Below are 26665 nucleotides of genomic sequence, written 5' to 3' on the forward strand. Positions count from 1 at the left end.
TAGCACTTTAAGAGTAACATCTGCCCTTAGACAAGGGATTACCTCCTCCCCACTAACTTGCTTATTTTAATATCTGCCATGTTTTAATTTTAATAAAGGTTATAACTCATCTATGCCTATACTCGACATGTTCCTTCTGATAAAGACAGAGTGTTCCTAATATTGGTAATGTCAATTAGTCCCAGTTATTCCAGTCCTTAGTACCAGCAGTTCAATTGCTTCAGGCTCCAATATGGCCACATAAATGTGAGAAGGGGCTCACTGCACCTGTTATAATGTAACCTGTCTTAAAAGAAGCAAAATTATTTGGTGTTTCATAGCTGCAAGAGGTCATAAGGGAATAAATTAGGTGCCTGTAAACTGACATCATGCATAGGAACTCAGTATTTATTGTGGCTCTGAAAACAGTTTGCGCATGGCTGTGAATTGTAACACATGTTTATATTAAAGAATGTATGAAGGGTGTATGTTCATATCAAGAGGTATATATACTGACTGAAGTAATATTTTCAGAATGTCAATGGGATTTTTACTTTTTAGATGTGAAGCCATGAAAGATGAAAGGACCTTGGTTTAACATCCTATCAGAAGGACAGCATCTCTAACAAGGCAGAACGTATCCCATTGTACTGCACTGCAGTGTGAGCAAAAGTGCTGATGTAAAGATTTCAGGCCCATTACGCTTTTTTTTCAGAGATTATAGTGTTATAGCTGGAAATCTACTGAAATAAGAAGAAGGAAAATGGATACATCAAACAACTTTTAGTGTAAGTATGATATAGGAACTTTTAATGTTAATTTCAAGCTCTAATCTAGAGAGGTCAAGGCCTCTGGGGTTTTTATTTTATTTCATTTTGTTTTCATTGAACACAGAAAATGGGGAATAATAAATTTGTTGCAATAGAGTAGCCAGGCAAATAGTATTGCACTGAATCATTTCAGAGGGATATAAAGGGGAGTCACATTTAACATAGCCCAGGCCTGAAAATTCCAGTTGGTAAAAAGACTGTAACTCCAAGGGTGCTGTGATGTCTGTTGCTGCAGTAGCTGAACACATTTTGACATATCTATGGAGTAGAGCTGTTCTAGTCTTCCACTAATTGGTGGGAAATTGAGACATACAGAGACTAAATGAATTTATGGTCACCTTAAAACTGCATCTCCAAAGTTTAGGCAAAACAGCTTACAAAGCCTAAAGTCACATATAACACTTTAAAAGTCACCCATCCTGTTTACTAATTGCTGCCTTTGAACTGCTGTCATCTTATTTCTTCCTATGAGAAATAGTTTAGACCAGCATGTCATGAAGGGTCAGCAGGTAGAGGTTTATGGGAGCTCAGAGGAGGTCACAAACTTCTAACAATGAATTGACAGTGGTTCAATTCCCATGGGACAGAAATATGGAAATTATTTATATCTTCCTGTATTTACAGCAAGCGCTAGCTACATTTACTTGCTGACAGCACTTCTACAAAACCCCATTTTTTTCTAGCACCAAGAGTGATTTCCCCCCTGCAAAAAGATGAGAAAGAAAGTGAGGAGCCCTATTTAGAAGATATGAGGATTTTGTAGGTGAAGAAAAATGAATATGTCAAGTGATTTTTTAGCTGAGGTTAGATACTGCTGGATGAAAGCGTCTCTCATGCTTTTACCTACTATACTTTGCATGCTCCTGTCACTTCCCTAGCACCAGCTCTGGCATCTAACCTCATGTGATCTGACCCAGGGAACAAAAGTAGCAGGAAAAGAATATTGACCTTGAACAATCCATTTTTCTGATGATTTAGCCCCTTAAACTTTCTTCTTTTGGGTTTAGAGGGACAGTGGGTAAGGCATAAGACAGCACAAGTAGGACCAGAGACCAAAAGAAGAAAAAGAGCACCACTCCTTTTGTCTGTAGCTTGAGATCTGCTTATCTGTAATGTTAAAATGTGCTGTAAATCTTAAATTTATGAATAATCTGAATTCTTCAGAAGCACTGTTTCAATCTTGTTAAAGTTAATTTTTGTCTCTTGTTTTTCTGGATGTGCAGTGTCTCAATTTTTTCACTTGTGGTATTTATATATTCTACATAATCTTTAAAGGAACTATGGTATTTCTGATGACTTATGAGAAATTTCCCGAATTTTATAAATAGGATTTATTTATTTAAGTTTCCTCTTTACCTTCATATATATATATATATACACAATATATACACATTATGTTTTTATGTGATTTCTTATATTAATTTTGTAATGTTTCTTTTGAGTCGGTAACAAAGTATAATGCAGTATCACTAATGGATAAATTTATTTATGTAAAGTTAACAAAGCCCTGAAGGAGAAAAATAATATATAAATTAAATGTTTACTTTTAATTTCATATGTTTGGATGTTGAATAAAGTTGTAAAATGATAATCATCGTAAAATGTTATTGTAAAAAATTAGTTACATCATTTGTTTAGATCCTAAAAAGAAACTATTGCTTTTCATTTTCAGAGTGTATGTTTATTTGTTTCTTGAGATCACATAACTATTTAGGAGTGTTGTAAACTCACAGATTTTCCTCTGAGGATGGTTTCATTTTTTTTCTTGAAGAGCCAAAATATCCACATTACATATGATTTTGTTTATCTAACTAAACAGAAGAAACCTCAGGAAAAAAAAACAGTAGTTGTAAATGGACATTTGAATTTTACAGAACTTATATACATTAATCATGAAATAAAGTCCATACAGGGAGATCCTAACACTTACATTACATCTAGGTTTAAATCAATGGAGCTGTACAAATTCAAAACAACCTGTTTATAGTATCAGAGCTCTAGTAAGTAAGTTCCTTGAAGAGTAAGCCTCCTTTGTGCTAGGAAAATGCTGTCCATATTATATGTATAACTATACAAAAGATATAAAAATTTAAGGGGAAAAAATCATTATCTAAATAAGTTTCCTTTGGCATTCCAGTGGTTTTCTTTTTTTTTCTTTTTTTTTTTTTTTTTTTTTAAATAGAAATAAGTTTTAAAGCACCCACTCATACTCTTTGGAAAAAGTTCTGCCTCATGTCAAATACAAAATATTTATAAAGCATTCTATATACTTTCTTAATAGAAATGTAGTGCAAGCCTTTGTAAATAAAAATACTATTCATGTATGTAACAGAATGCATGTCCAAAACTGACAAAACCCCAAAGTACCCCAAATGTATTCTAAAACTAGATTTATATTTTTAACTGTTTAACAAAAAGAGGATTTGCCTTTTCCACCTTGATGTTTTATTTTATGAAATATTATGATGCATTGAACTCTTATTTTATATTTTTATCTTTATTTTGTTGAGATTTTTTTCATTATAGACTTGTATAAGAATAGTAAAGAAGATAAATTTAAAAATGTTCAAAATACTGCATTTAAAAATGAGAACCCTATGCAGATTCTGACAGTTACAGAAGTTTTGAAATTCTACTACAGAATAGTGACAAATGCAGAAATACAGGAGTGTATTCTATGCAGAAATATAGGGGGTATAAACTACAGGATTTCTGCCATCATGCTTAGTTTGACTAAAAGATATTCTAATACTGTATTTTAACCACTGAATGTAAAATACGAACTTGGGCATAAAATATTTATTAGAAATACGTCTTTCTCTTAAAGCTAACTCAATAATTAATTTTAAAATAAAGTATATGTTAACAATTAACATTCTGAAATTTTGCAAGTTAACAAAGTAGTTTTCATAAGATTGTGAAAAAGTCAAGACAGTCTTGCACAGTTTTTGTTTTATAAGCCCCTGAAACCAGGAAAAATATGCAGAGGAGAAAATATAATTATTTCCTGCTGAAATATGAAAGATGAGAGCTGCCTCCATTTTGTCGTTTATACACATCTGTAGATTAATGCTTACTGAAATAAGCAAATTCAAAAATAGCAAACATGACAGTTACGGTTCAGTTTGGTTTGTTTGGTTTTTTTTTTTATTGTAAGGCCTACTTGTTCTTGTAAGAGGTTCCTATATAAAATGACAAACTGTTCTTGAGAAATATGTGTTTATGATTATGAGATGCTGAAAACATGACGTAACTAAAACTAAATATCAGAATGCAGACTTAGTTAAATCCAGTAGTAGCTGTGATGCTTATATATTCCCAAGAGATGCTACAGAAATAGTGAACAACGATAATGAAACTTCTAACACAAGAATTGTGTAACTGATGTTGCTGTATATACTACTGCACTCACACACAATAACACGGTAATAAAAATGGTAGTATTAATGCATATTAGCCTGTGCTTTTTACTGCAATTTCATCTCTCTTTTTCTTTGTATGTATGTACTTTGTATATATCTTTTATTTAGAGTAGCTGTTAAATACAATGCATGTTTAGGCATGCTGTAATCCTGTATGCCTGAGTTGAAAATGGCCATATCTGTATTTCATATATAACGTCCTTCTATCAAACTTCATTGTTCAGCTACAGAAAAACTCTTTTATTCTGATTGTATTTGCAATAAAAGTAATTTAATGGGAAAATTATAAATTTTAAATTTAGCCATTTAAAATGTAGCCCTCTATACATTATACACATCTTGTCCTCTACAAATTCTGAACTAGGAGGTGCCTTTGGTTAGATCCATAAAATCTAGAAAGTAGCAGTTAAGTATGAAGTAATGAGTGCCAAGTTAAATTAGGCATTATCCCTTCTTTTAATAGGATCAATTCAAAGATTAAAAACACGTTGTAAAATATTCATCAGCTGCATGTTAAAAATGTTTAATGAGAAAAAATGGTAAGCCTTACTTGTTAAAATTAACAAGGCAGGCAACAGGAGGGTGTAGTAATATTTACCCAGGTGTCAAAAGAGATTGAACTCCACAGGACATCTCATTGCTAACTCCCATTTTTAAAGATTTCTTAACTTTATTTATATCCTGAGAAAAGTGGTTTTCACAATGAGGTGTAAGGCTAGTTTTGATTTTATTTTGGTTTTTTAACTATCGTCTTTCACTTGGAAAAATACTTGGACAATAGCTTCTACTCACGTAAGCCTTGAAGATGAAAAAAACTAGATTTTAACTATGATCAGGGCTGTACTTTTTCTCTACATGAAGAGAAAATGAAAAGATTATCTCAAGGTGCATAATATCTATTTAGATTTTCTGAAGTTTCCTTATAATATTTCTAAATTATAGCCAAATCAGAATAAGTCATGTTTCAAATCCACCTGCTCTTCATTGTGATCAAGACTGTATTTTACAACTTTGGTATTCCATAAATTTAAAATATTGAAAGGAACTTTTGTTCCTTTATTTGCTATATTATGTTTTGATTAACCTTTATGGGTCTGTCTAGCACCTTTTCCTCATTGTTTGGAATTATTTTTTATTGAATCAATTTACCTAGTCTGACATAAATCTCAGGATTCTTCTAGTCAACTCTAGCACTCTTTAAAAATATAGCTACAGCAGTTATTATCCTCCCGTACTTCAGTATAGTAGCTGATTTTAATGAGAAATTTCGTGTTATTGAGTTTTAGAATCTCTTAAACTAACTTTCTCATTTAATTTTTTAAGTTGATATCACTGTGAGCATTTAGCGTGATCATTTCCATAAAAGCTATCTGAAATGACACTGCAGTCAGCTCACTTCAGTGGTTTTGATTGCTTCCAGTACTAACTTTGCTACACAGCATTTTAAGTATACCCATAATGCTTTTGGTGATATGACTGGATCCAATTTAGTCATAGCAAGGGTAATTTATGTATAGCTTGATGGTTGCAGTGTAGATATTACAACATAGGATTAGCACAAACTAGTGCACAAATAAGCATTCATGTTTCCCTCTAGGCTTGGATAGGTTGTGCTGAAAATGGATGTTACACTTTCACTGTTCTTACTATCAAACTAGTCAAACATGAGTGAGGCTTGCCTATTGGTACTGAAAATCACACATTCTGACAGAGGTGTTGACTATCATTTTCCCTTGTGTGCTCTAGATCTAGTTATTCCAAGAAGTAGTCAGTAACACAGTGAGAAATATGTAGTATGATATGTCATTTGAATAACAGATACAGACACAGCTGGAAACATTGCTAGTGATGATTCTTCTTCAATTTCTCAATCTTAATGACATTTTCCTAAGCTTTCATAAATATGTGCTGTCATATTTGTTGAGCTTGGCAAACATAATAAATATAATATTTAAGAACAAAATTATATCTTAAGACACAAAATTGGAAGGAAATGGAGGATGGGAAGAAACTGATATTTCCCCACAAATTTTTAACCTGCTTATCATGAGTATATCTATTTCTTAAAATGTGTATAATGTATAGTGTATGGTTGTTTCCAGTCAGAAAAGTTATTTGGTTAGGTGTGCAAGATTCTGTGTATATATGGTTATAACTAATAACCTTCATCATCTTAAGTATCTATGAAGGTAATGCAGGACTACACTGACTTGTCATCTTATATAGTCTTAGTAAAGATGATCGTCCTATTCTAGGGATCTTGTGTGATCTTAGTCTTCTTTCTTTCTTTCTTTCTTTCTTTCTTTCTTTCTTTCTTTCTTTCTTTCTTTCTTTCTTTCTTTCTTTCTTTCTTTCTTTCTTTCTTTCTTTCTTTCTTTCTTTCTTTCTTTCTTTCTTTCTTTCTTTCTTTCTTTCTTTCCTTCTTTCCTTCTTTCCTTCTTTCCTTCTTTCTTTCTTTCTTTCTTTCTTTCTTTCTTTCTTTCTTTCTTTCTTTCTTTCTTTCTTTCTTTCTTTCTTTCTTTCTTTCTTTCTTTCTTTCTTTCTTTCTTTCTTTCTTTCTTTCTTTCTTTCTTTCTTTCTTTCCTTCTTTCCTTCTTTCCTTCCTTCCTTCCTTCCTTCCTTCCTTCCTTCCTTCCTTCCTTCCTTCCTTCCTTCCTTCCTTCCTTCCTTCCTTCCTTCCTTCCTTCTTTCCTTCCTTCCTTCCTTCCTTCCTTCCTTCCTTCCTTCCTTCCTTCCTTCCTTCCTTCCTTCCTTCCTTCCTTCCTTCCTTCCTTCCTTCCTTCCTTCCTTCCTTCCTTCCTTCCTTCCTTCCTTCCTTCTTTCTTTCCTTCTTTCTTTCCTTCTTTCCTTCTTTTTTTCAGAATATTTTCTGTCCTTTTCTTTCAGGTGAACTTACTTTCACAGCAGCAATAACCTTAATATGCATTCCTCACTCAATAATTTTTCAGTTTGTTCTTCCTTAATGACTTACTTTACACAATCCTTCAACCTCAAATTCCATTTTAAACTCTACAGTCCAAAATCAACTAAGAGGTTTGGCCCTACTTTCTTACCAAATCTGACTTTTGGACATCTATTTGACAACTGCCTAATCTGTGAACAGCAATATATAACAAAACCACTGAAGAGATTGTGTTGAGATGTAATGAACCTACCTGCATAATTGACAATTCTGTAAATCTGTGATTTTCTGCAATAAACACTATGTTCAGGAAAGCATTATTTCAACTGCATATATAGACAAAAGAAAAGCTAGTAGTTGCTCATTCAATCATACCTATTGAATGAAGAATAATTACAACTTCTTAAATGCCATTTTCATGATGCATTGGAGATTTTTTAATGGATATCCTAGCCACTGTGGGAAGTATGAACCAGGAGCTACTTCCACAGCCCATTGTATCAGTTTTTTCTTCTTTTCCCTGCATTTTGTTGTATGTGCTGCCCAGTGCATATTTGCTAGTTTACATTCTTATAGCTTTCTTTTGCCTAGATGTTTCAAGAACTACATTATCTTCATTATGTATTTTATGTGTTCTCTTGTGTGCTTTATGGGAAGGTTTATAAGAGTACCACTTGGTCACCTGTGAATTGTATTCCACCTACAACAAGAATCTCACATTTTCACTCCCAAGTTACTTTCTTCACTTACGGAATCTGCTCCTTTATCTGGAGGAATAGGACAAAGGGACTCCAAGAAGGAATATATTTGTGTATTCCTTATTTACCTATATGTACATCCTGACTGTTGAATTAGCATTCTTATGACTGACTTCAAAAATACAGAATTTCTGCTTCTTGAATGGACTGATGGGGATTTGAGTTCTTATTCTCTGCTATTTAAGAAATTGCAAAACTACTTTTACTCATTCAAATTCAAATGCTAAAAATATTCATTCCAGTATAGACTTTATATCCCCAAATGCAAATATAAACTAAACATAGCAAGGAGTAACTCAGATCCTTTTTTTTTGCCTTGATATTGGAAGCTAAGGGGCTTTTTTTACTGTTTAAATTATTTTCCTCTAATTCTTTTTTTCACAGTAAAATTCACTTTTACTTGGTCTTTTATGGACACTTTTTCAGCTTAAAGTACATAATGGTACTTATACTATCATCATCCTCATCAAATAGATGTTTCACAGACTTAAAATTTCACAGGTAGTAACAAAGCACTGGATCTTATTCTGATCTCTTTTATTCATGCTTCTCCATTCACTAATGAAGTTGGACTAAGTGATAAGGTTAAACATGGACATCATGCTTTTTATGCTATCTATTCCTATGGAGTTCCTTCCTTACAAATATATTTCACACTAAATATGACAGGTGCACTGCCAACATTTTTCCTCACAGATTATAAGGAAATTAAACTCTGAATGGTAATAATGTTTCTGTTTCCATGTACATTTAAAAGAACCTCCTGATTTCAGGGCAGAAATCAGGAAGTCTAAAGCCCAGCTGGAAATTACCCTGGCTTCAGCAATCAAGGATAACAAGAAATGTTTCTGTAAGTATGTCAGTAGCAAAAGAAAGACCAGGGAGAGTATCCATCCCCTGCTAGATGCAGGAGGAAACATGGTAACAAGTGATGAGGAGAAGGCTGAAGTCCTTAATGCCTTTTTTGCCTCAGTCTTTAATAGCAAGACTAGTTGTATTGAGGGAATCCAGCCTCCTCAGCCAGAGGACAGAGACTGGGAGAACGATCTCCCCTCATTCCAGGAGGAGACATTCAGTGACCTACTGCATCACATAGACATACACAAGTCTATGGGACTGGATGGGATACACCCAAGGGTGCTGAAGGAGCTGGCTGGGGTGCTCGCCAAGCCGCTTTCCATCATTTACCAGCAGTCCTGGCTGACCAGGGAGGTCGCAACAGATTGAAATTGGCCAATGTGATGCCCATCTATAAGAAGGGTCGGAAGGATGATCCAGGAAATTACAGGCCTGTCAGCTTGACTTCAGTGCCTGGGAATCTGATGGAGCAGCTCATCCTGAGTACCATCATACAAGACATGCAGGACAACCAGATGATCAGGCCCAGTCAGCATGGGTTTATGAAAGGCAGGTCCTGCTTGACAAACCTGATCTCCTTCTACAACAGGGCGACCTGCTTATTGGATGAGGGAAAGGCTGTGGATGTTGTCTACCTTGACTTCAGTAAGGCCTTTGACACCATTTCCCACAGCATTCTTCTGGCAAAACTGGCTGCACGAGGCTTGGATGGGCACACGCTTTGCTGGGTAAAAAACTGGCTGAATGGCTGGGCCCAGAGAGTTGTGGTGAATGGAGTTAAATCCAGTTGGCGGCTGGTCACGAGTGGTGTTCCCCAGGGCTCGGTTTTGGGGCCATTCCTGTTTAACATCTTTATTGATGATCTAGACAAGGGGATCAAGTGCACCCTCAGTAAGTTTGCAGATGACACCAAGCTGGGTGGGAGTGTTGATCTGCTCGAGGGTAGGGAGGCTCTGCAGAGAGATCTGGACAGGCTGCAACGATGGGCTAAGGCCAACTGTAGGAGTTTCAATAAGGCCAAATGCCGGGTGCTGAACTTTGGGCACAACAACCCCCAACAGCGCTACAGGCTTGGGGAGGAGTGGCTGGAGAGCTGCCAGTCAGAGAGGGACCTGGGGGTGTTGATTGACAGCCGGCTGAACATGAGCCAGCAGTGTGCCCAGGTGGCCAAGAAGGCCAATGGCATCCTGGCTTGTATCAGAAATAGCGTGGCCAGCAGGGACAAGGAAGTGATCTTGCCCCTGTACTCGGCACTGGTGAGGCCGCACCTCGATTACTGTGTTCAGTTTTGGGCCCCTCACTACAAAAAGGACATTGAATTACTCAAGCGTGTCCAAAGAAGGGCAACGAAGCTGGTGAAGGGCCTGGAGCACATGTCATATGAGGAGCAGCTGAGGGAACTGGGGTTGTTTAGTCTGGAGAAGAGGAGGCTGAGGGGAGACCTCATCGTCCTCTACAGCTACCTGAAAGGAGGTTGCAGAGAGCTGGGGATGAGTCTCTTTAACCAAGTAATAAGCGATAGGACAAGAGGTAATGGCCTCAAGTTGCACCAGGGAAGGTTTAGACTAGATATTAGGAAGCATTTCTTTACAGAACAGGTTGTTGGGCATTGGAATGGGCTGCCCAGGGAGGTGGTGGAGTCTCCATCCCTGGAGGTGTTTAAGAGTAGGGTTGACATAGCACTTAGTGATATGGTGTAGTTGGGAACTGTCAGTGTTAGGTTAACGGTTGGATGAGATGATCTTCAAAGTCCTTTCCAACCTAGATGATTCTGTGATTCTGTGAAGCATTGTTGGACCCTTTGCATTATACATAGTAGCGTAGGTATTCCCTTCTCATGATTATAGAAGAGAGTTATAAAATAGAGTCCTGTTCCATTATACTTCTGCTACTGTCCTGAGAGATAATTATGAGCTTCTGGAAATTTTTTTGCAAAGATACATATTAGTCACAGATGTTGATTGGTATCTTATTGTCTCTCTTAGCAATGCCATAATCTAGGGCTGATTTTGCAGACCATTACAGTAATTCATGATAAGTAAATAACTCTTGACAATTTACCTGTCAGTTGTTTCCCATAACCTGTGTATTTTATGCTTACTCCTCAGAGAGACTGTCTCTGCTGTAAAAGAGTGGAGCACTTAGGCAATCATGATATCTTCTGATGCATGCGTGTAGGTGAATATTATCTATCACTTTATAGTATTTGAACAAAACTGACAGTATTATTTTCCTTTGATGCTATAGTTCTCACCCATCTTCTACTGTTGCTCCACATTTTTTTTTTTCAGTGCAGCAGTTGTGAATAGCTGTAAGTTTTTATCCATGAAAAAAATATATTTAAAACAAAAAGAAAAAAGAGTTATTTCTTTGGGGAAGGGGTTCATATATTTGGTATCTTAAAAAACCCCAGACAAACAAGTCCATATTAAAAATAACATCACCAACAAATACTAATATTGATACCAAAGAGAAAAATAGTTTAAAAAACATAGCAAAAAAACCCCAAACAAATTTTTAGGTATTTGTAGGAACATATTTTGCACCATTTTGATACATTAATGATTTTACATACTTACATGCTGAAAGTTGTTTATGACTAAAGGTGCAGAAATATTTGGTAAATTAGACTACATGTACAAAGACGATACATCTTATGCAAACTGTGGCAAAACTATGTAGTAACTTATAAGACACCATATGTGCTACCTTGACGGTTCTGTAGGGCTTAAAAGTAAGAAGTAGCTTATAGTGTGGAAAAAGTATTAAAAAGTAGTTGAAGATGAAACACATAAATAAAAGCAGAAGCCAATAATTTATTATATATTACTGGCAACAAAAACTGTTCTATGGATATTCACAGAAACTAGTATTAAGTGCCTCAAATAATAAATTACTTTTAAGTTCCAAAGCAACTCAAACTCATTTGTATTTTACATAAGGATAAGTTTTTACCTACCAACTCCAGACATCTCCGGAATACTGGCGGTGTACATGTCCTTGGTGAATTTTGGTTCATTGTCATTGATATCGTGGATTTTAATGATAAATTCAGACTCTGGCTCCACTTGTCTTCCAGTTTTTCTGTCTATAGCCTTGGCACGTAGCACATACAGGGACTTTTCTTCTCTGTCCAATTTCTTTGCAGCATGAATATCTCCTGTATTTTCATCTATAATGAACAGACTGCCAGCCCCATCTCCTGTTAATATGTATTTTAAATTTCCATCTCCTTTATCTTGGTCAGTGTGTAGCTTCAGGGAGGTAGAAAAGAAGAATTCTATAAATATATGCATTGTTATTACAGACCAAATCATTCAGCATATATGAATAAGTCTGTACAATCTTGACTATAATTGGGGTCAGTAGTGGTTATCTTCTGTTTCACTGTTGGAAAAATTGAAAATTTGAGACTCAGCCATATACAAAAAATAGCTCTAAACAAACTATAAGGACACAAGGGGATATAGAAGATATTGGAGTAGTTTTTAAAATTACCAACTTAAAACAAAAAATGTTATTTCTTTGAATATGCTCTTCAGAAACTACCAGAAGCCTTTCTTTTGAAGATGGCAAGGGGTGTAAAATTCCTAAGTTTCTATTTGCAAAGTAACACTTGTCTTCCCATTTGTTCATTGCCAGTAAGGCAATCAGCTACCTTGTAACAACATAGAAGAAATGAGTTTTAAGGATTATAGCTTCTGAACTCCCCCAAATCATCTATAAATGTTCTGATTTAAGTAACTTGTACAACTCTAGTTGTATTTTTTTTTTTTTTTCCCTTTAGGAACATCTTACCTCAGTTAATTACTTCCTTCCTTGTACTCCACTCAGGAGAAATAATTTTCAAGAACACTAGGAGGTAAATTTTCAAAGCATCGAGTGGGGTTTAACAGTCCATTTCCTACTACCTCTTCATAAGAGTTCAAAACTGTATCCCTGTGAACTTATAGGCACTGATTAGTTTGCCAAATAAAACAATTATGAAAAAATGCCTACATCCAAAGCCAAAGCAAGCCATTGAAGCTGACCTAGGTACTAGAAACTCTCACATAATACTCTTTTTTGGAAGTCTGTTCCTCTTATTTACTTTACAAGGACCCACAGTTCCTTTTTATGAACATCTGAAGTATATTTTCCTCAGTTTTATGCTTACAGTCACATCTGGCCACAGATTGGTGACCTGAGCATTTTTCAAATGTGGATAGAATCTTATCCCAGCATTTTTTTATATTTCTCTGAGAAGAAAAATATGGTATATCATCCACCTGAGAAAATATTTTTCAGTAATAGTAAAGTTATATACTCTAGATAGTCACTAGAGACAGATAAGTTATTTGATGCCACTTATTTCCTTGTTTCCTTGTTTCTGTATTCCTTCCAGTGTTTATCTCCATTTTTTGTAGCTCAGCCATTACATCTTTTAATTACTCCACCTGTATGAAAGGTGATTGTGGCAGATTTTGTTGAATTTCTTCACTTTGATTTTTTCCTCTAGTTTAACACTGTAGCCTAACACTAGTCACCAAATGGTCTTCTAGAGGTAAGACTGAATGATACTTAACACTTAATATATTCAGTGTATATCTGTAATAAATATCTGTGAAAATTCTTAAGGATTGCATACAATGGGTTAGAAGAATTAAACACAACATACATACAGCATTCAAAAATATGTCCCTGTCAACTTGTCAACTCTACAGGTAATACAGAGAAAATAAACTTAAATATTATATGGGTATCTTGACAGAGTGTGGAGCATTACATTATCAACATACAAAGTTCATTAAAAATATTTAATTCTTATTTTCATATTTGATTCTTATTTTCAGGAAAAAAAGAAGAGACTTATTTGTATGTCAAGTACAAAATATAGCATATGTCTTTCAGTCAGATGATTCTGTCTGGTGCCTCACAGGACAACTTCCTGTCCATAAGAAACAGTGTACATTCATTCTTGTTGAGGTATTCCTCACCTTGTGGCATAAATATTTTTCTCTTTTTCTTTCTTATTTTTTCTTATTCATTTTTATTTCTTATTTTTATTTCTTATATTTTTCTTATTCTTATTCTTTCTCTTTTTTTCTTGAGGTAGAACTTTTTAAAATATGCCAAATAAGAAACAGATCTCAAGACTGATGACTTGCACCTGAACCTAGTTTTCTTATGAAGACAGACCAGCTTCTTTTTGAGTCTTTAAAATGTCCAGGTACCTGTTACAATGCCCCCTTAAGATCCTCAGCAAGCCAGCTGGGGAACCCTCCAGAGCAAGACCCATGTCTGGGAACTGGTGATGGATCAATCCCATGGGTCAGGAGAAGGGAAATCACTTAACAGAAGACATTAAGGAGGTTGGAGCCTGTGTGAAGCTTACATCCTTTCTCAAAACCAAATATAAGGAAGTACTTCTCAATTTTCACACAAGACATCATTGAATAATCAGTAATTTGTCAAACTGTTTATAGGACTGACATTAGTCATGTAACTGTTTAGGTTAGACATGTGAGTTCTCAAAAGCTGAGTAGTTGCACATTCTGTCCTGTATTTACAAAGTTACTTTTTGTGTTTTCGAAATAACTTCCATCAATCTCTCTGGGGTTTTTGGTTTTCTTCCTGCACATGTATATGCTCCAACACACGTTGTTATTGATAGAAATTTATTTAACATGCTTATTGTTGTATGAATTAAGCTAGGCTCTGACCCACAGGTATTATCTCCATAGCAGCCTGCCTGACAGACTGCAAAGAAAGAGACTTAACTTACAGGAGCTCTGGTCTTTAATTAAAAGGCCTCCTATGCATGGGAAGATGGGAATATATCCAGAGACACTAGAAGTTTCCCACTTTAAAAACAAGCAGACATTACTGAAACAAAATATCACAGATATCAACTGGAAAATAAAAGAAAGAAGGGGGTAAGGGGTAGAATGAGATTTTTATATTGTCTTGATTTAGAAATCAAGAAAACAAAATTCATAGTTTAAATAGGAATATATTTTATATGTGCAATTTCATCAGAAAGAATAAGTACATAATATGCATTTTATTGGAAATTATATCTGGAATGTTATTTTAATATAATTTTAAATGAAAGTGTGGTAATAATGTAGTTCATATTTGAAAACCTGCTAAATGCTTTTTCCAGTCAGTTCTGCTACCCAAAGAATCTTTCAGAGACTATAAACTGACTTAAAGTTAGCACTTACTAATATTACAAATTTTGCTATTTGAAATTTTTTATTCCTACAAACTCTTTGTAGACTTGGAGAGCTAGTCATCTGCTGAAAAAAGGTCCTATATACTAAAAAAGAAGACAGATGCAGATGAGTAGCAGAGATCCAGGCTGTAAATGTTAATAGTGTTAGCTTGCCAACCCCATTTTGATTGTTCATATGAGCAACTCTGATGTCAATCCAGGGTCGACAACCTTGTGAAACAGGGTGATGATGAGCAAGTAGTGGGAGCAGTGATCTTTTCTGTGCTAACAAGTGGTTCTCGAAAAAAATCACATCTGTCCATTGTCAATCCCTTAACTTGCTCCTCAACTATACATAGATCCTCAGAGAATAGGTTAATTTATTTTATCTGTCTGTTCAAACTGTCTACAAAGGTGTCAGGTCGCTCAAACTTTGATGAGTATTTCAAGCTTCCCACTTATGTTTTTATCAAATGATAAACAGAATTTTCAAGCATGATAAATTTGGGAATAGAATGTGATTTCTTAGCAATGAAGAGTTCCATGTCTTATTGCCAATTTACTATAAGTAAGATCACTTGAAATACAGTTTCAAATTATCACTTATTCTACATGGAACAATTTCTAATACCTATGTATGTTTTGTTTTGCAAAACCAAAAAATCTTCACTGATCTGTGAAGTAATTTTGCAACATCATAGTTTGTGAAAAAAAAGGGACCATTTTCCTACTTAAGAATAAATAAAGCAAAACATTATCCAGCATCTTATAGAAATAAAATACTAATTGTGTAAAACAGAACAATGAAACCATTCTCTCACTATAATGGAGTTATATAATTACAAAATGTGTTTTAAATTTATGAGACAGAGTAACTCCACATGACTGTAGATGTTTATGCAAAATAAGTATAGGGTTATATACATTTGTAAAAAGATACTGCAATTTAATTTTGACCAACCAATTGTGTTTCTTTATGACTGGTAATCTTCTATAAACTGTTTAAATATTTTGAATTTATAATATAAAATATGATTTCAGCTTTTCAAATTGTGATTGTTCTACAGAGAGCCTGCAGAAAATCACCTACAGAAAACCACATGCAAAAATGTGGTGTGTTATAAGTTTTCAATGTCATGACCTTTATTCACTAAAACAAAGGGACAAGAACAGAGAAATTTTCTAAATCCTATTTCCAGATATAGTAAATGGTTTTGCATACAAAATAGTTTGTGGCTTTTTTTTTTTTTTTTTTTTTTTTTTTTAGATTAGTAAACTCTTTATGTGTGAGAAGGAGGCTCAGATGTTCAAACTGGAAAAACAGTATTCATACATTTGATCTGAAGTAATCTTTGACTGCTGTGGTTTCTCTCTACATTTCACAGACTCAGCAGGTCTGGGGATGTCCACCGTTTACTATGAGCAGAAAGGCATTCCTGTTGAGATACTTTGTTTTGGTTTGTTCTGCATGATCCTTTTTCTCTATTTGGGGTGGGGTAGGTGAGCAAGAAAAAAATTCTATATGGGTGGTAAACAAACTTCTCAAATTCATCCTTTCTCATATCATAAATTGTTCATTGTGCAATTTCTGTGAAGACCTGGCACCTCAGAGGAGAACCATGAAATACTTTGATAAAGGAAAACAAACAAACAAAAAAACCCAAACCAGATAATATATTAGATTACTCAGTATATAGTGACCCCACTGATAATAAATGCTATCCCCATTCCATTCAATATCCAGCATCAATTCATATGAAACATATTGGAGTAAAGACATAACTTAGAAGATGCACTGCTGAGTATCTTGATGTCTTAATATCCTTTGGCACACATTTCTATAGTCTTCTGTGTGGCTGGCTAAACATGTTCTCAGCACAACTTTTCCTGAGGATCTTCAGAGACAAAGACATTGGTAATGGTTATGGAGGTGACAATTAGTTATTTCTGTAACAATGTATGTCTTATAAATACGGACATATTTATAAATGCTCTCTCAATCTTTTTCCTTTATTTACATAGGAAAAATATGCATCTCAAATTATCTATCCAGTTCTGGGAAACTAAGTTTTTATGTGATGTGATAATTGTGATCTGATGTTCTCAAAAGAAATCTTGACATAAGTTTACATGTGTCCCTGTTACTGTAATTTCCAATAAGTAAATGAGTAGTCAAACAACAGATTATCTCAGAGGTCTGTAGCATAATCCTATTTCCCCTAAATTAAGTACCTTGTTCTTTTGACTTACCCTCCACTCTCACGTAGCACTCAATATTTATCAGCAAATGATGGTTATAACACATATCTGCCTGGTTTCAGGAGGTATTCTATTTAACTATGCATTCTTAGTATGTCCAAGGCTAATCCATAGCTTCTCTAAAAACTGCTATTATACAGAGTAGAGAAAGATATCAACATTCTTTGGAGGGAAAAGATATCTCTATCTCATAAATTATCAAGTTCAGGAATTAGTATGGAATGGCAAAACAAAACATAGAAGAAAAGAAACAATGTTGCCTTAGAAAAGAGTTCCTTAAAGGACAATGTTTAAAAGTACTTGACTGTTTCTTATTAATGTAATTTTAATTTACTAAATTTCCTGTAAACTGTACAGCTGATCTGTTTCACAGCTCTGTGTATTAGAGGGTAACTCTTTTCAAGTTAGGCAGACATATAATCAATGGAAGAAGGGAGAATCAATGGACACAGTTAACAAATTATATAGTGATATGAATGAATTTTCCCCATTTAGAAGCAAGAAATTACCAGACTTCATTTAGATTTCATTTTACTTGCAATTTATTTCTGTACAACTATTGTTGCAGAAGAAAAGGGGAAAAAAAAGAGCAAGATGAGATACTTGTGACTAGTGAGATTGTTATGAATAAATACAGTGAAAACACTTATTTGGTTGCCTAAATTCAGAAAAGAGGTATTATCTCTCTTGTGGAGAGGGATGACCAGAAAGGAAGGACAAAGACACATCAAGGAGAGAGTAGATCCATGTTTACATTGTGGTAGGCATTGTACTAATGCTTACAGCTTAGATGGCTTACAGTGTGCCTCTGTACCACGGTATAGAAAAAGGGCTATTACAGATTTCTTACCTCCCCTGCCTCCACCCACACAGTTGTCTCCAGCAGAGGAATCCTGATATCCCATGATCTTCTGTCTCAGTATCTGTTTGCCTGTAAGTGTCTTTTAGAAAGTGTGATCAATGTTCTTTCCTTATTTTTTAAGTGAAGATATGTTGCAGTCAAATTAACTCTTTTTAGTGTCACTAAATTGGTATGTCTGCATATTTCAGTGGTAGATGGAGACCACACTGATTTCCACATTGTTGTGGTGAAACTGCTACCAGAACACAAGCAAACCTCTTGAAGGGTATGTCGAGAATACAAGATTACATGGAGCCTGCAATCACAGTTAGAATGCAGATACACATGGGAGGGTCAGAGGGAAAAAAAAAAAACAAACAAACAAAAACTTTTAAAGTCGGAAATCTTTTTTTTCAGATGTGTCATAAACTTATTAGCTAGATAGGCAGGTGACTGATAGCTGACGTGGAGGATAAGTGAATTCATGTGCATGCCCAGTCCCAGGTCCAAATGCTGAAAACTCCAAACTCTCTAACATCCTGGTCACACATTAGAGAGAGGAGGCTTCTATACATCTCAGCTATTTTTATTTTCTCTCCTCAAACCAGGACAAGGAGAAATGGGAGGAAGATGCAAAACTGAGTGTTTTCTTGGCATGGGGAAGCAGTTCTGGGTCCCACAGGTTAGATAAAGGTGTGTTACCTTTCCTCCTGTGTTCACTGTCAACAATGTTGCCTTGTATATTGTGAAATACTGCACTTGGTGTGTTCATCCTTACTTGCTATTTATTGTTGTGTAAAAGTAGAAGTTCTTTAAGCAGAAGTCCTACAAATTACATTAGAAAATTTTAATGTACTTACAGTATTTTTAAAATTCATCCTGTAGAATTGTGAAGGTATTTTCATAATTTCTGTAAATTTTCTATAATAATCTGAAGGGCTTAATTCCTCTTTCATATTATAGTTGTGTGAAGCAATTTCTAAGGAGTTTACTGCACTCTGCTATTTCTTTCCACCTCCACTAGTACAGTTATATTGTATTTATATTTACACAAAACACTGAAAAGTCTCATGGTAAATTTGTGTATGCCTGTATATGCATTTTAGATGTTTGGAGCAATAGCCTATTGCATGCTCTTTGTTCATTTTGGCTGGAATAGGGTTTTGTTTCAGTGTGTATGATTCAAAGGTCTTTCTGAAAGGAGGACATTAGGGTTTGCTTACTGTTTGGTTTTTTGTTTTTTTTTTTTTCCCTTCCAGTTGCTGGAGGCATAACAATAAAGACACAAAGTGTAAATGGTGCTAGTTATTTTGGTTTGAGACTATCACAAGTCAACAGGGGAAAATTGGAAGTTATAAAAGATTATTTTTCCCCCCTGTGAAAATTAAAGCTGAACCAAGAGTTATGCTGGTATTGTCTTTTTATACCAAATGTATTTCTATTTAAGGTTTTGCTAAACCATAACGCAGCTGTCCAAACACACCTCTGTTCTTTTTATATTTCATGTGCAATTTATGCTTCAGATGGAAAACATTCCCCCTCCCCCCCAAAACTCTGCGTATTCAGCCTCTTAGTTCCTTGTACAGTTAAGGTACTTTCCACAACCCAGTCCCAACTTTGCCTTTACTAAAAAGGCTTTTCCTTGAGATTAGCTTTCATATCATTGCTTTCTTTACAGCTTAAGGCAGAGGACTCAAGGCATGTATAACATCAGATTTGAAAACTTTTCCATAAAATTAACATAATGAAACATTATATTAATAGTTTGACATCTAGAAAATGTTGAGTTTGGCTGTAATATATTCGGACCTACTGACTCTGGAAAATGTATAGGGAAACTATAATAGACTGTACATGGCATAAACGATCAACTTGGCAGTGTCCTTAACTGTCAGATTTACTATGGCTCTTTCAAATATGCTTATGTCTTCTTAAATGTGAAAGCAATAAGCAAAAATAGTAAGCAGTGGGAAGGAACAAGGAAGCATAAGCTACTCAGGTGTGTTCAAAGTGAGCTTTTCTGAAATGAGAGGAAAAAAGCAAATTTCTGTACTTTTAGGATTCCTTAAACATCTTTTAATCACAGTTTCTAGCTAAAGCTCCTGGGCTGAGAGAAGAAACATGAAATACAGGAAAACACAAACTCATGTGTATGTTACTTTTACAAAGCCATGTGTCTATTTACATCAAATTTCTATTCATATATGGTGATTGTACTATTTATTCTGAAGCTGTGGCACAGATAAAGATTAAGCTTTCCAAGTCTGCCCAATATGTATTAAAGCACAAATTGATTTGACCCCAGGAAACTTGACTGCAATTATCATTGTAATCTTACTCCAAGTAAAGAAGGTTATACATATAGAGGTGGGAAAGAAGACAGTATTTGCAAAGGAGGCTGCATGAGTATTACGTAAACCAAAATAAATTAATTCATACCAAAAATGCAAGAAATGTACTTGAAATAAGAGCTTGTGCCATCTCAGCCAACCCTAAAATCTCACAGAAAATACATTGAGTGTTAGTGATGGGTAGGTTATTAACCAGTGCTCCCACTCTATGATTTCAGACTTTTGTGGGACTTACAGAAGCTATGATACAGCATCAACAGCAGCTCAGCCAATATTATCCTTCATTAGCATTTTAACTAATTAAAAACTCTAAAGATATCTTAATAACTGTAGTAGTTCTTCAGTGTGGATTGCAGTAGCAGTATCTGCATTGCTTTAATTTTCTATTTATGTGTGTTTAATCAAAAGTTTTATGCATGTGCTAACTGGCAATGTATTTACCTGACTTGAATTTGTGACATCAGCACAAACTTCTTAATTAAACAAACTCTGCGTGTGATGGTAACCTAAGTGACTGTATATTAAACATGGTAAATGACATTTACTTTTCTTATCTTCTGTTTTCCAGCATCTGGTTCTTGTGTTCAGCTGTCTATTGTTACAAATTCTCTAGAGAATGATATTGTAAAAACCACTGCTGACATCAGCTCCAGGTGCTGATTTTTACTTAGTAGGTAAGGGTAAATCTGGTTTTCATTCACGAAGGTTTCAGCAGAATTCTTAGAAGTCTTTTGGTTCTGCTGATACAAACAGAATATGGGGAAATTAACTCCCTCCACATACATCTACCCATACCTAGCAGGGAGTCCTGGAAACCAGAGATGTTTTCTCAAGTGCCTTTTTCCCTGTCATACTTTGTACATCTGTGCCCTATATGCCAGGCTGTAGTCAAATCTGGAAAAGTGGTTGCATTCTTACTTCTGCACAAATAATTAGATTCTGCACATATAATTTCTTTGTTTGTTCTCCACTCTCTATTCTTCAAATCAGCAACTGGGTTGCAGGGTTTCAGCCTGATGAAAAGAGCCGAACTGTTTTTTATGGTTTGCCATACCCTGTCATTTGGCTGTTCCATAAGATACAAGTTTACAGGAAGTGACTATAGTAATCAATTATGTCCATAGGTCAGAAATTATCACATCATAACATCAAGCACTGTCACTTTAATCAATCCCTGGAAGAGTGGTAAATCCATCATTATTTTAAAGGCTTCACAATGAGGAAGGATATTTTTCTCAGAGATTTTTCTCTCACCAGAAACTTCTGAGTGAAATCTGTCTCTCTGTGTGATATGTCTTGCTGTTTTAGAGGCACTCAAAATACACTGTAGTTCCAAAAGATGTGCACAGAGATAGGCAGGAATAAAAGCTCTGGCACTGGAAGCAACATGAGTTCATCATATGGATGGATTATCTCTTACCCTCCACAGAACTAACTGATCTGGTCTCAGCTTTACACTAATAAGCATATAAGAAATACTCTAGTAAGGGAGACCAATGGTTTGTCTAGACAAGTACTTTATCTCAGAAGCAATAAGAGATGCTGGTTTGAGAGAGCATGCAAGTCTGGCCACTGTAATTTTTCTTCTTTTACACTCCCTGCCTCCCTGGTCCCAGCATCTACAACTATCAGATTAGAATAGGGATGTTAAAGGGACCTGTGCTGGGGTCTTTTTTTTTTGGTTTGTTTTGGTTTGGTTTTGTGTTTTATTTTGGTTTATGAATCTGATGTTCTTGAACTTGTCTCGTTCATTGCCTTAAGTTTGGACAAGTACTGCCTTGACTGAAGTTACACTGAACTCACCAATATACTGTTTCCAGTTGTGGGTCATGCACAATGATCTGAAGAACACATCAATAACAGGAGCATTTTATTAGTTTTAAGCACAATTTTACATGTATATATACATATATGTATGTATACTTTAGACGGACTGAAAGTCATACAACATAATGCAAGAGTAATAGAGTAAGTTGTTGAGATGTGAGGCAATATGATCAAAGAGTCTTTTTTGGCCCAAAATATGTAAACAAGCATCCAGGTTTCCAGCACCAAACAAACAAAACCAGACTGTAGGCCTGCTGACTCAAAGGAATCAGATCCCAAAATGTGCATTCTTCCTAAACTGTGTAACTATATGTTTTTTCCAGAAATATTCAAAATATTTTAAGTAATTTACTATCTTTAAAACATATTTACTTTTACATGAATACATTTCAGACCTAAAAAGCAATGATTTTGAGTTCTCCATGCTTATTGATTCACAATGATCTCTACCACAAAGCTTCAGATTACAGTTTAAGAAAATGTATTTTTCCTAAGATCCTGCTTTGCAAACTGATAAGCTAAATATTTTGTGGACACTGTACACACCTCATAAGAAGAAATCTGTTGATTCCTCAATACTCATTTCAGAATGTGGTTCTTAAGTGCTGTCACTTTAAATACCTCAAATGTTTATCTAAAACAGAACTTTCAAATGAAAGGTAGTGGAAGGTAGGTAACATCATTACCTGACTTAAAGCATCACTGAGACCCTTTGCTACTGCATATTTATTGGCACAGTTAACCAAACAAAAAAGAAAAATGCAGGCTGAAATTGACTTAAAGTATTATACTGTTTCTCTGTTTTGCAGACTATTGGAAATGTGAGCTGTCATACCAACCGAAGGGTAATCAGTGAAAGTATACTGTAGAGTTATCCTTCTCATGCCTTCCTCAGTCTGAGTGCAATTCCCCTGCCCTGTGCCTGACTCAAGACACAGAGGTGCATTCCCAGCTCTTGGTAAAATCTGAGAAGCAGATTCTCAAGGCAGCTATACCAAAGCATCCAGTTTGAAATCAGGATGGGGCATAATAAGCACCAAGCCTTGAATCTATGTTGTGATAATGTAGCTTCCTAAGTGAAGCTATTGTTCAGGAAAAGTATGCTGCAAAGCAGTACTTAAGAAAGAAATAGGGTGGGGTTTTTTTGTTTTTTTTCTTATTTGTCACTGATTTTATATTTATTGAAATTTTCATTACCTACTTTTACAGTTCTTTTAAATCTTCTTTCAAATTACCATCTTTGGAAAGTCATCACTGTAATGATGACAAAGACAAGGCAGTGGCTGGAATAGTTATCAAAAGAACTTCATTATTTTCCCAGCACAACAGAACCTGGTAAGTGTAATTTCATTTGGAGGGAGCCTGAGATGGGCTTCGGGTTCTGTATAAACCACAGGCTGGTTGTACCTGTCTGATTAAGCATGAAGACTGTTGCTTAGACAGTCAGGATAAGGCTGCCTGTGACTTCAGATGGAAACTCCATGGAAGAGAATTAGTGCCTAGAGAAGCCGAAGCATAAGGCCCAAACCAAGCGTAAAGCCCTGCAGATCAACAGTGTTGCTTCATCAAGGGTATGTTTAATTTAACAGCTGAATCTGCAAGCGATCAGATGAAATGACATTAATATGGAGTCATTAGACAATGCAGGAGTTATTTAAGAGTGATTCTTAAATTTTTTTTTATTAGATTCTCAGAGCAAATATTAATGAAAAAGAAGCCCAGCAGGAGGTACATAAATATGAATTAAACTAATGCTAGTTTAGCAGCATGGATAGTCAAAGTGTTTACATCTTGATAAAGCAGATAAAAATCTGAATGTATCAATGCTAATTTTGTATTACCTTTATGAAAAAATAAGATTCCGGAGGGGAGATGGAGTCTTCAATACTGATTGTCTGCATCCTTTGCTGAAATTCATTTTTGTCTAAAGAATTACTCTGTACTTTGGAGAAACACAAAGCACACAAAGTTAAAATTGGTTTTCTAACTATTCTATGACTTCATCTGGAGTAAAATTTTGACCGTGTTCTTGTTGACCATTTAAAGATATCTTTTAAGATAGAACTTGAGATTTTGTTAATATTCAAAATAAGAGATCAGGAGTGCTCTTTTTAAAATGGTTTTCATTCTTGATGTGTGCTATCCTTTCTGCTGCTTCTCTTCAAATAGATAAGCCTTGCCATTATGCTGAATTTGTCCCTGTGCAGTGGCTATTCAGTTCTGCATCTAGCTGTTGTCATTGACTGGCTCTGTGACCGCAAATCACTGTTTCAGCAGCAATGCTGCAGTTTTCTCCTCAGAAGAACAGATATCATGTCATTGCCTTCCTCACCATAGGTACTGCTCGTTTAATATAAAATACTTTGATGTATTTTATTGAATGGTACTTATGGAAGTGGAAATTATTAATAATCATAGCATCATCATTATATGGTTTTATTTATACTTTTCTCTTTCGTCCTCATCAAAGAGATCAACATAAATCTTTACTTTATGCTCACCAAAAATAAATGTTATGGATATATATAAATATATACATTCTTATATCTTTTTAGAGGCATAAAATAATTTTAAACTGTGGGGTTTTCTCTTGTTTCTTTTTCTTTTGCACACTTTGAAATTAGACCAGATTTAGTCACCTGAAGTACAAAGACAATTAATATCCATACCTCTAATAGAATGAAAACAGAAGGCGTCATTCCTGTTTCCCTCCATTAACAGTGTTTTTGAAGGACTAAAGAATTTCTTCTGGGATAGATTCATATTGTGCCCCTCACTTCATGCCTTTCTGCACGTGATTCTAAATCTTTCAAACAGAATGGGTGGGAATCAGACTGTGACCTCTTTCACTTCACAATTACTAACCTGTACAGATATTTTTGTGTTCTGTGAAACTTAGAGAGACAGTTAAAAAAAAAGTTTAATGATTTATTTTGCTTTCTTGCAACTACTCCACTTCTGTTTACTTCAGCAACACTATATACAGAAATATTTGCTTCCATGCCAAATTCCGCTTTACGTTAATGTTATTGTCCACAACATTTACATCTAATCAATATAGGTTTAAAATGAAAGATAAATATATATAGTTATTTCTTTTAGTCACTTGTGTTACACAGAACATAAAGTAACTTGTTCCTTTTTTTAAGAAAAATTATTGATTTAAAGGATCTTTAGTTTCAGCATTTTAAATCCAAATGCTGCAGTGGTAGAGAGACAAGGTAAGCAAATACTTTCTATATTTTATTTTTCATTTGTTAATTCAGTCCTATCAATCAGTTACCTGGCCCAGTTATATTTGAATATTTAATGCTCTGTTACCTCCTGGTATTTGACAGTGTTTATTCATCATAAATGCTTATTAAAATGAAAAATATGCTTACTTCCACAATCCCCATAAGACTGAACTACCAGAAAAGCATCATTTTTAAAGCTTGCATCAGTAGTTGCAACATTTTTAACAGTGTGATATAGTAGTGTTAATTCCACTCGAGCTGCATAGAAGTTGTAAACAGAACTTTTTTAAAAGAACCTAATTTGTTCTCAATATTTAGAAACTAAGTATATTTCAGCACTTAATGAGAAATATGTAGCAACAGCTAAAAGCTCAGGGGCAAAAATGGCTACAGGTGGTGAACACAATCACAGATTTTAAGTTAGGTAAATACGTTTTATGAATGCTTGAGTAAAAATATGACAATATCTGACTTAATACTTCTGTGTTCATCATTTTTATGTGTTAGGAAAAGTTACAGCAATCATCTATATCACAATTCAAGCATTCAAGCACTGTTCACCAGGTAGGTAGCTATTAAACATTTAGTTCTGTTTTTTCCTCCTTTTCATAGTATGTCCTGATATCTTACTCAACCCAGTACTTCCAAGCCCTGCTTTAATCAAATGTCTGATTCATGGCTGTTTTCATGATACTCCAGAGCTTTATATGTAATGTTTTGTGGAAGCACCTTATACAAAGACATGTTCTGAGGAAAAGTTTCATTAGATAAGTGTTGGTAATTACATTTTAGAGATGGAAAAAATAAAGTAAAATGTACATAAAACAGCATTCAATCAAATTCTATTAATAATTTTTTCCAGCATCACCAATTATTTTTAGGGCAGTGTTTGGGCTAGAACTTTATTCTTGTAGCTGAATTAACCATTCCAAAGACCTCTTTGAGATTTTTTTAAGAGTTCTACAGCTTAAATAGAGAGGAATTGATGTAATTCTCCTTAGATTCCCTCTATGGAAATGGAGAATACATAAAAAATATTTCTCCTCAGTTAAGGCTAAAACTCATTTAGTATTATCAGCCTGATTGTCATTTCCTCACACTCACAATTTGACAAAAATGGTATGATGGTTCCCATCTGAAATGGGCATACTTGTCCCTGAAATGTGAAGCAAGATAGGGAGGAATTTATAACTTCTGAAATGTTCA

General features: G+C 34.9%; 1 protein-coding gene across 3 annotated transcripts in view; it reads right to left on the minus strand.

The window, feature by feature from the left end:
* Nucleotides 1-26665, minus strand: part of CDH9 (cadherin 9) — a 79300-nt gene that overhangs the window by 39446 nt on the left and 13189 nt on the right. For all 3 annotated transcript variants that reach the window (XM_074848121.1, XM_074848113.1, XM_074848131.1), the window contains exon 2: nt 11709-12003. In XM_074848121.1, the coding sequence (XP_074704222.1) occupies nt 11709-12003 (295 nt within the window). The remainder of the gene's footprint in view (nt 1-11708; nt 12004-26665) is intronic.

This window comes from Strix aluco, chromosome 1, assembly GCF_031877795.1.
Source record: "Strix aluco isolate bStrAlu1 chromosome 1, bStrAlu1.hap1, whole genome shotgun sequence".
Lineage (NCBI taxonomy): Eukaryota > Metazoa > Chordata > Aves > Strigiformes > Strigidae > Strix > Strix aluco.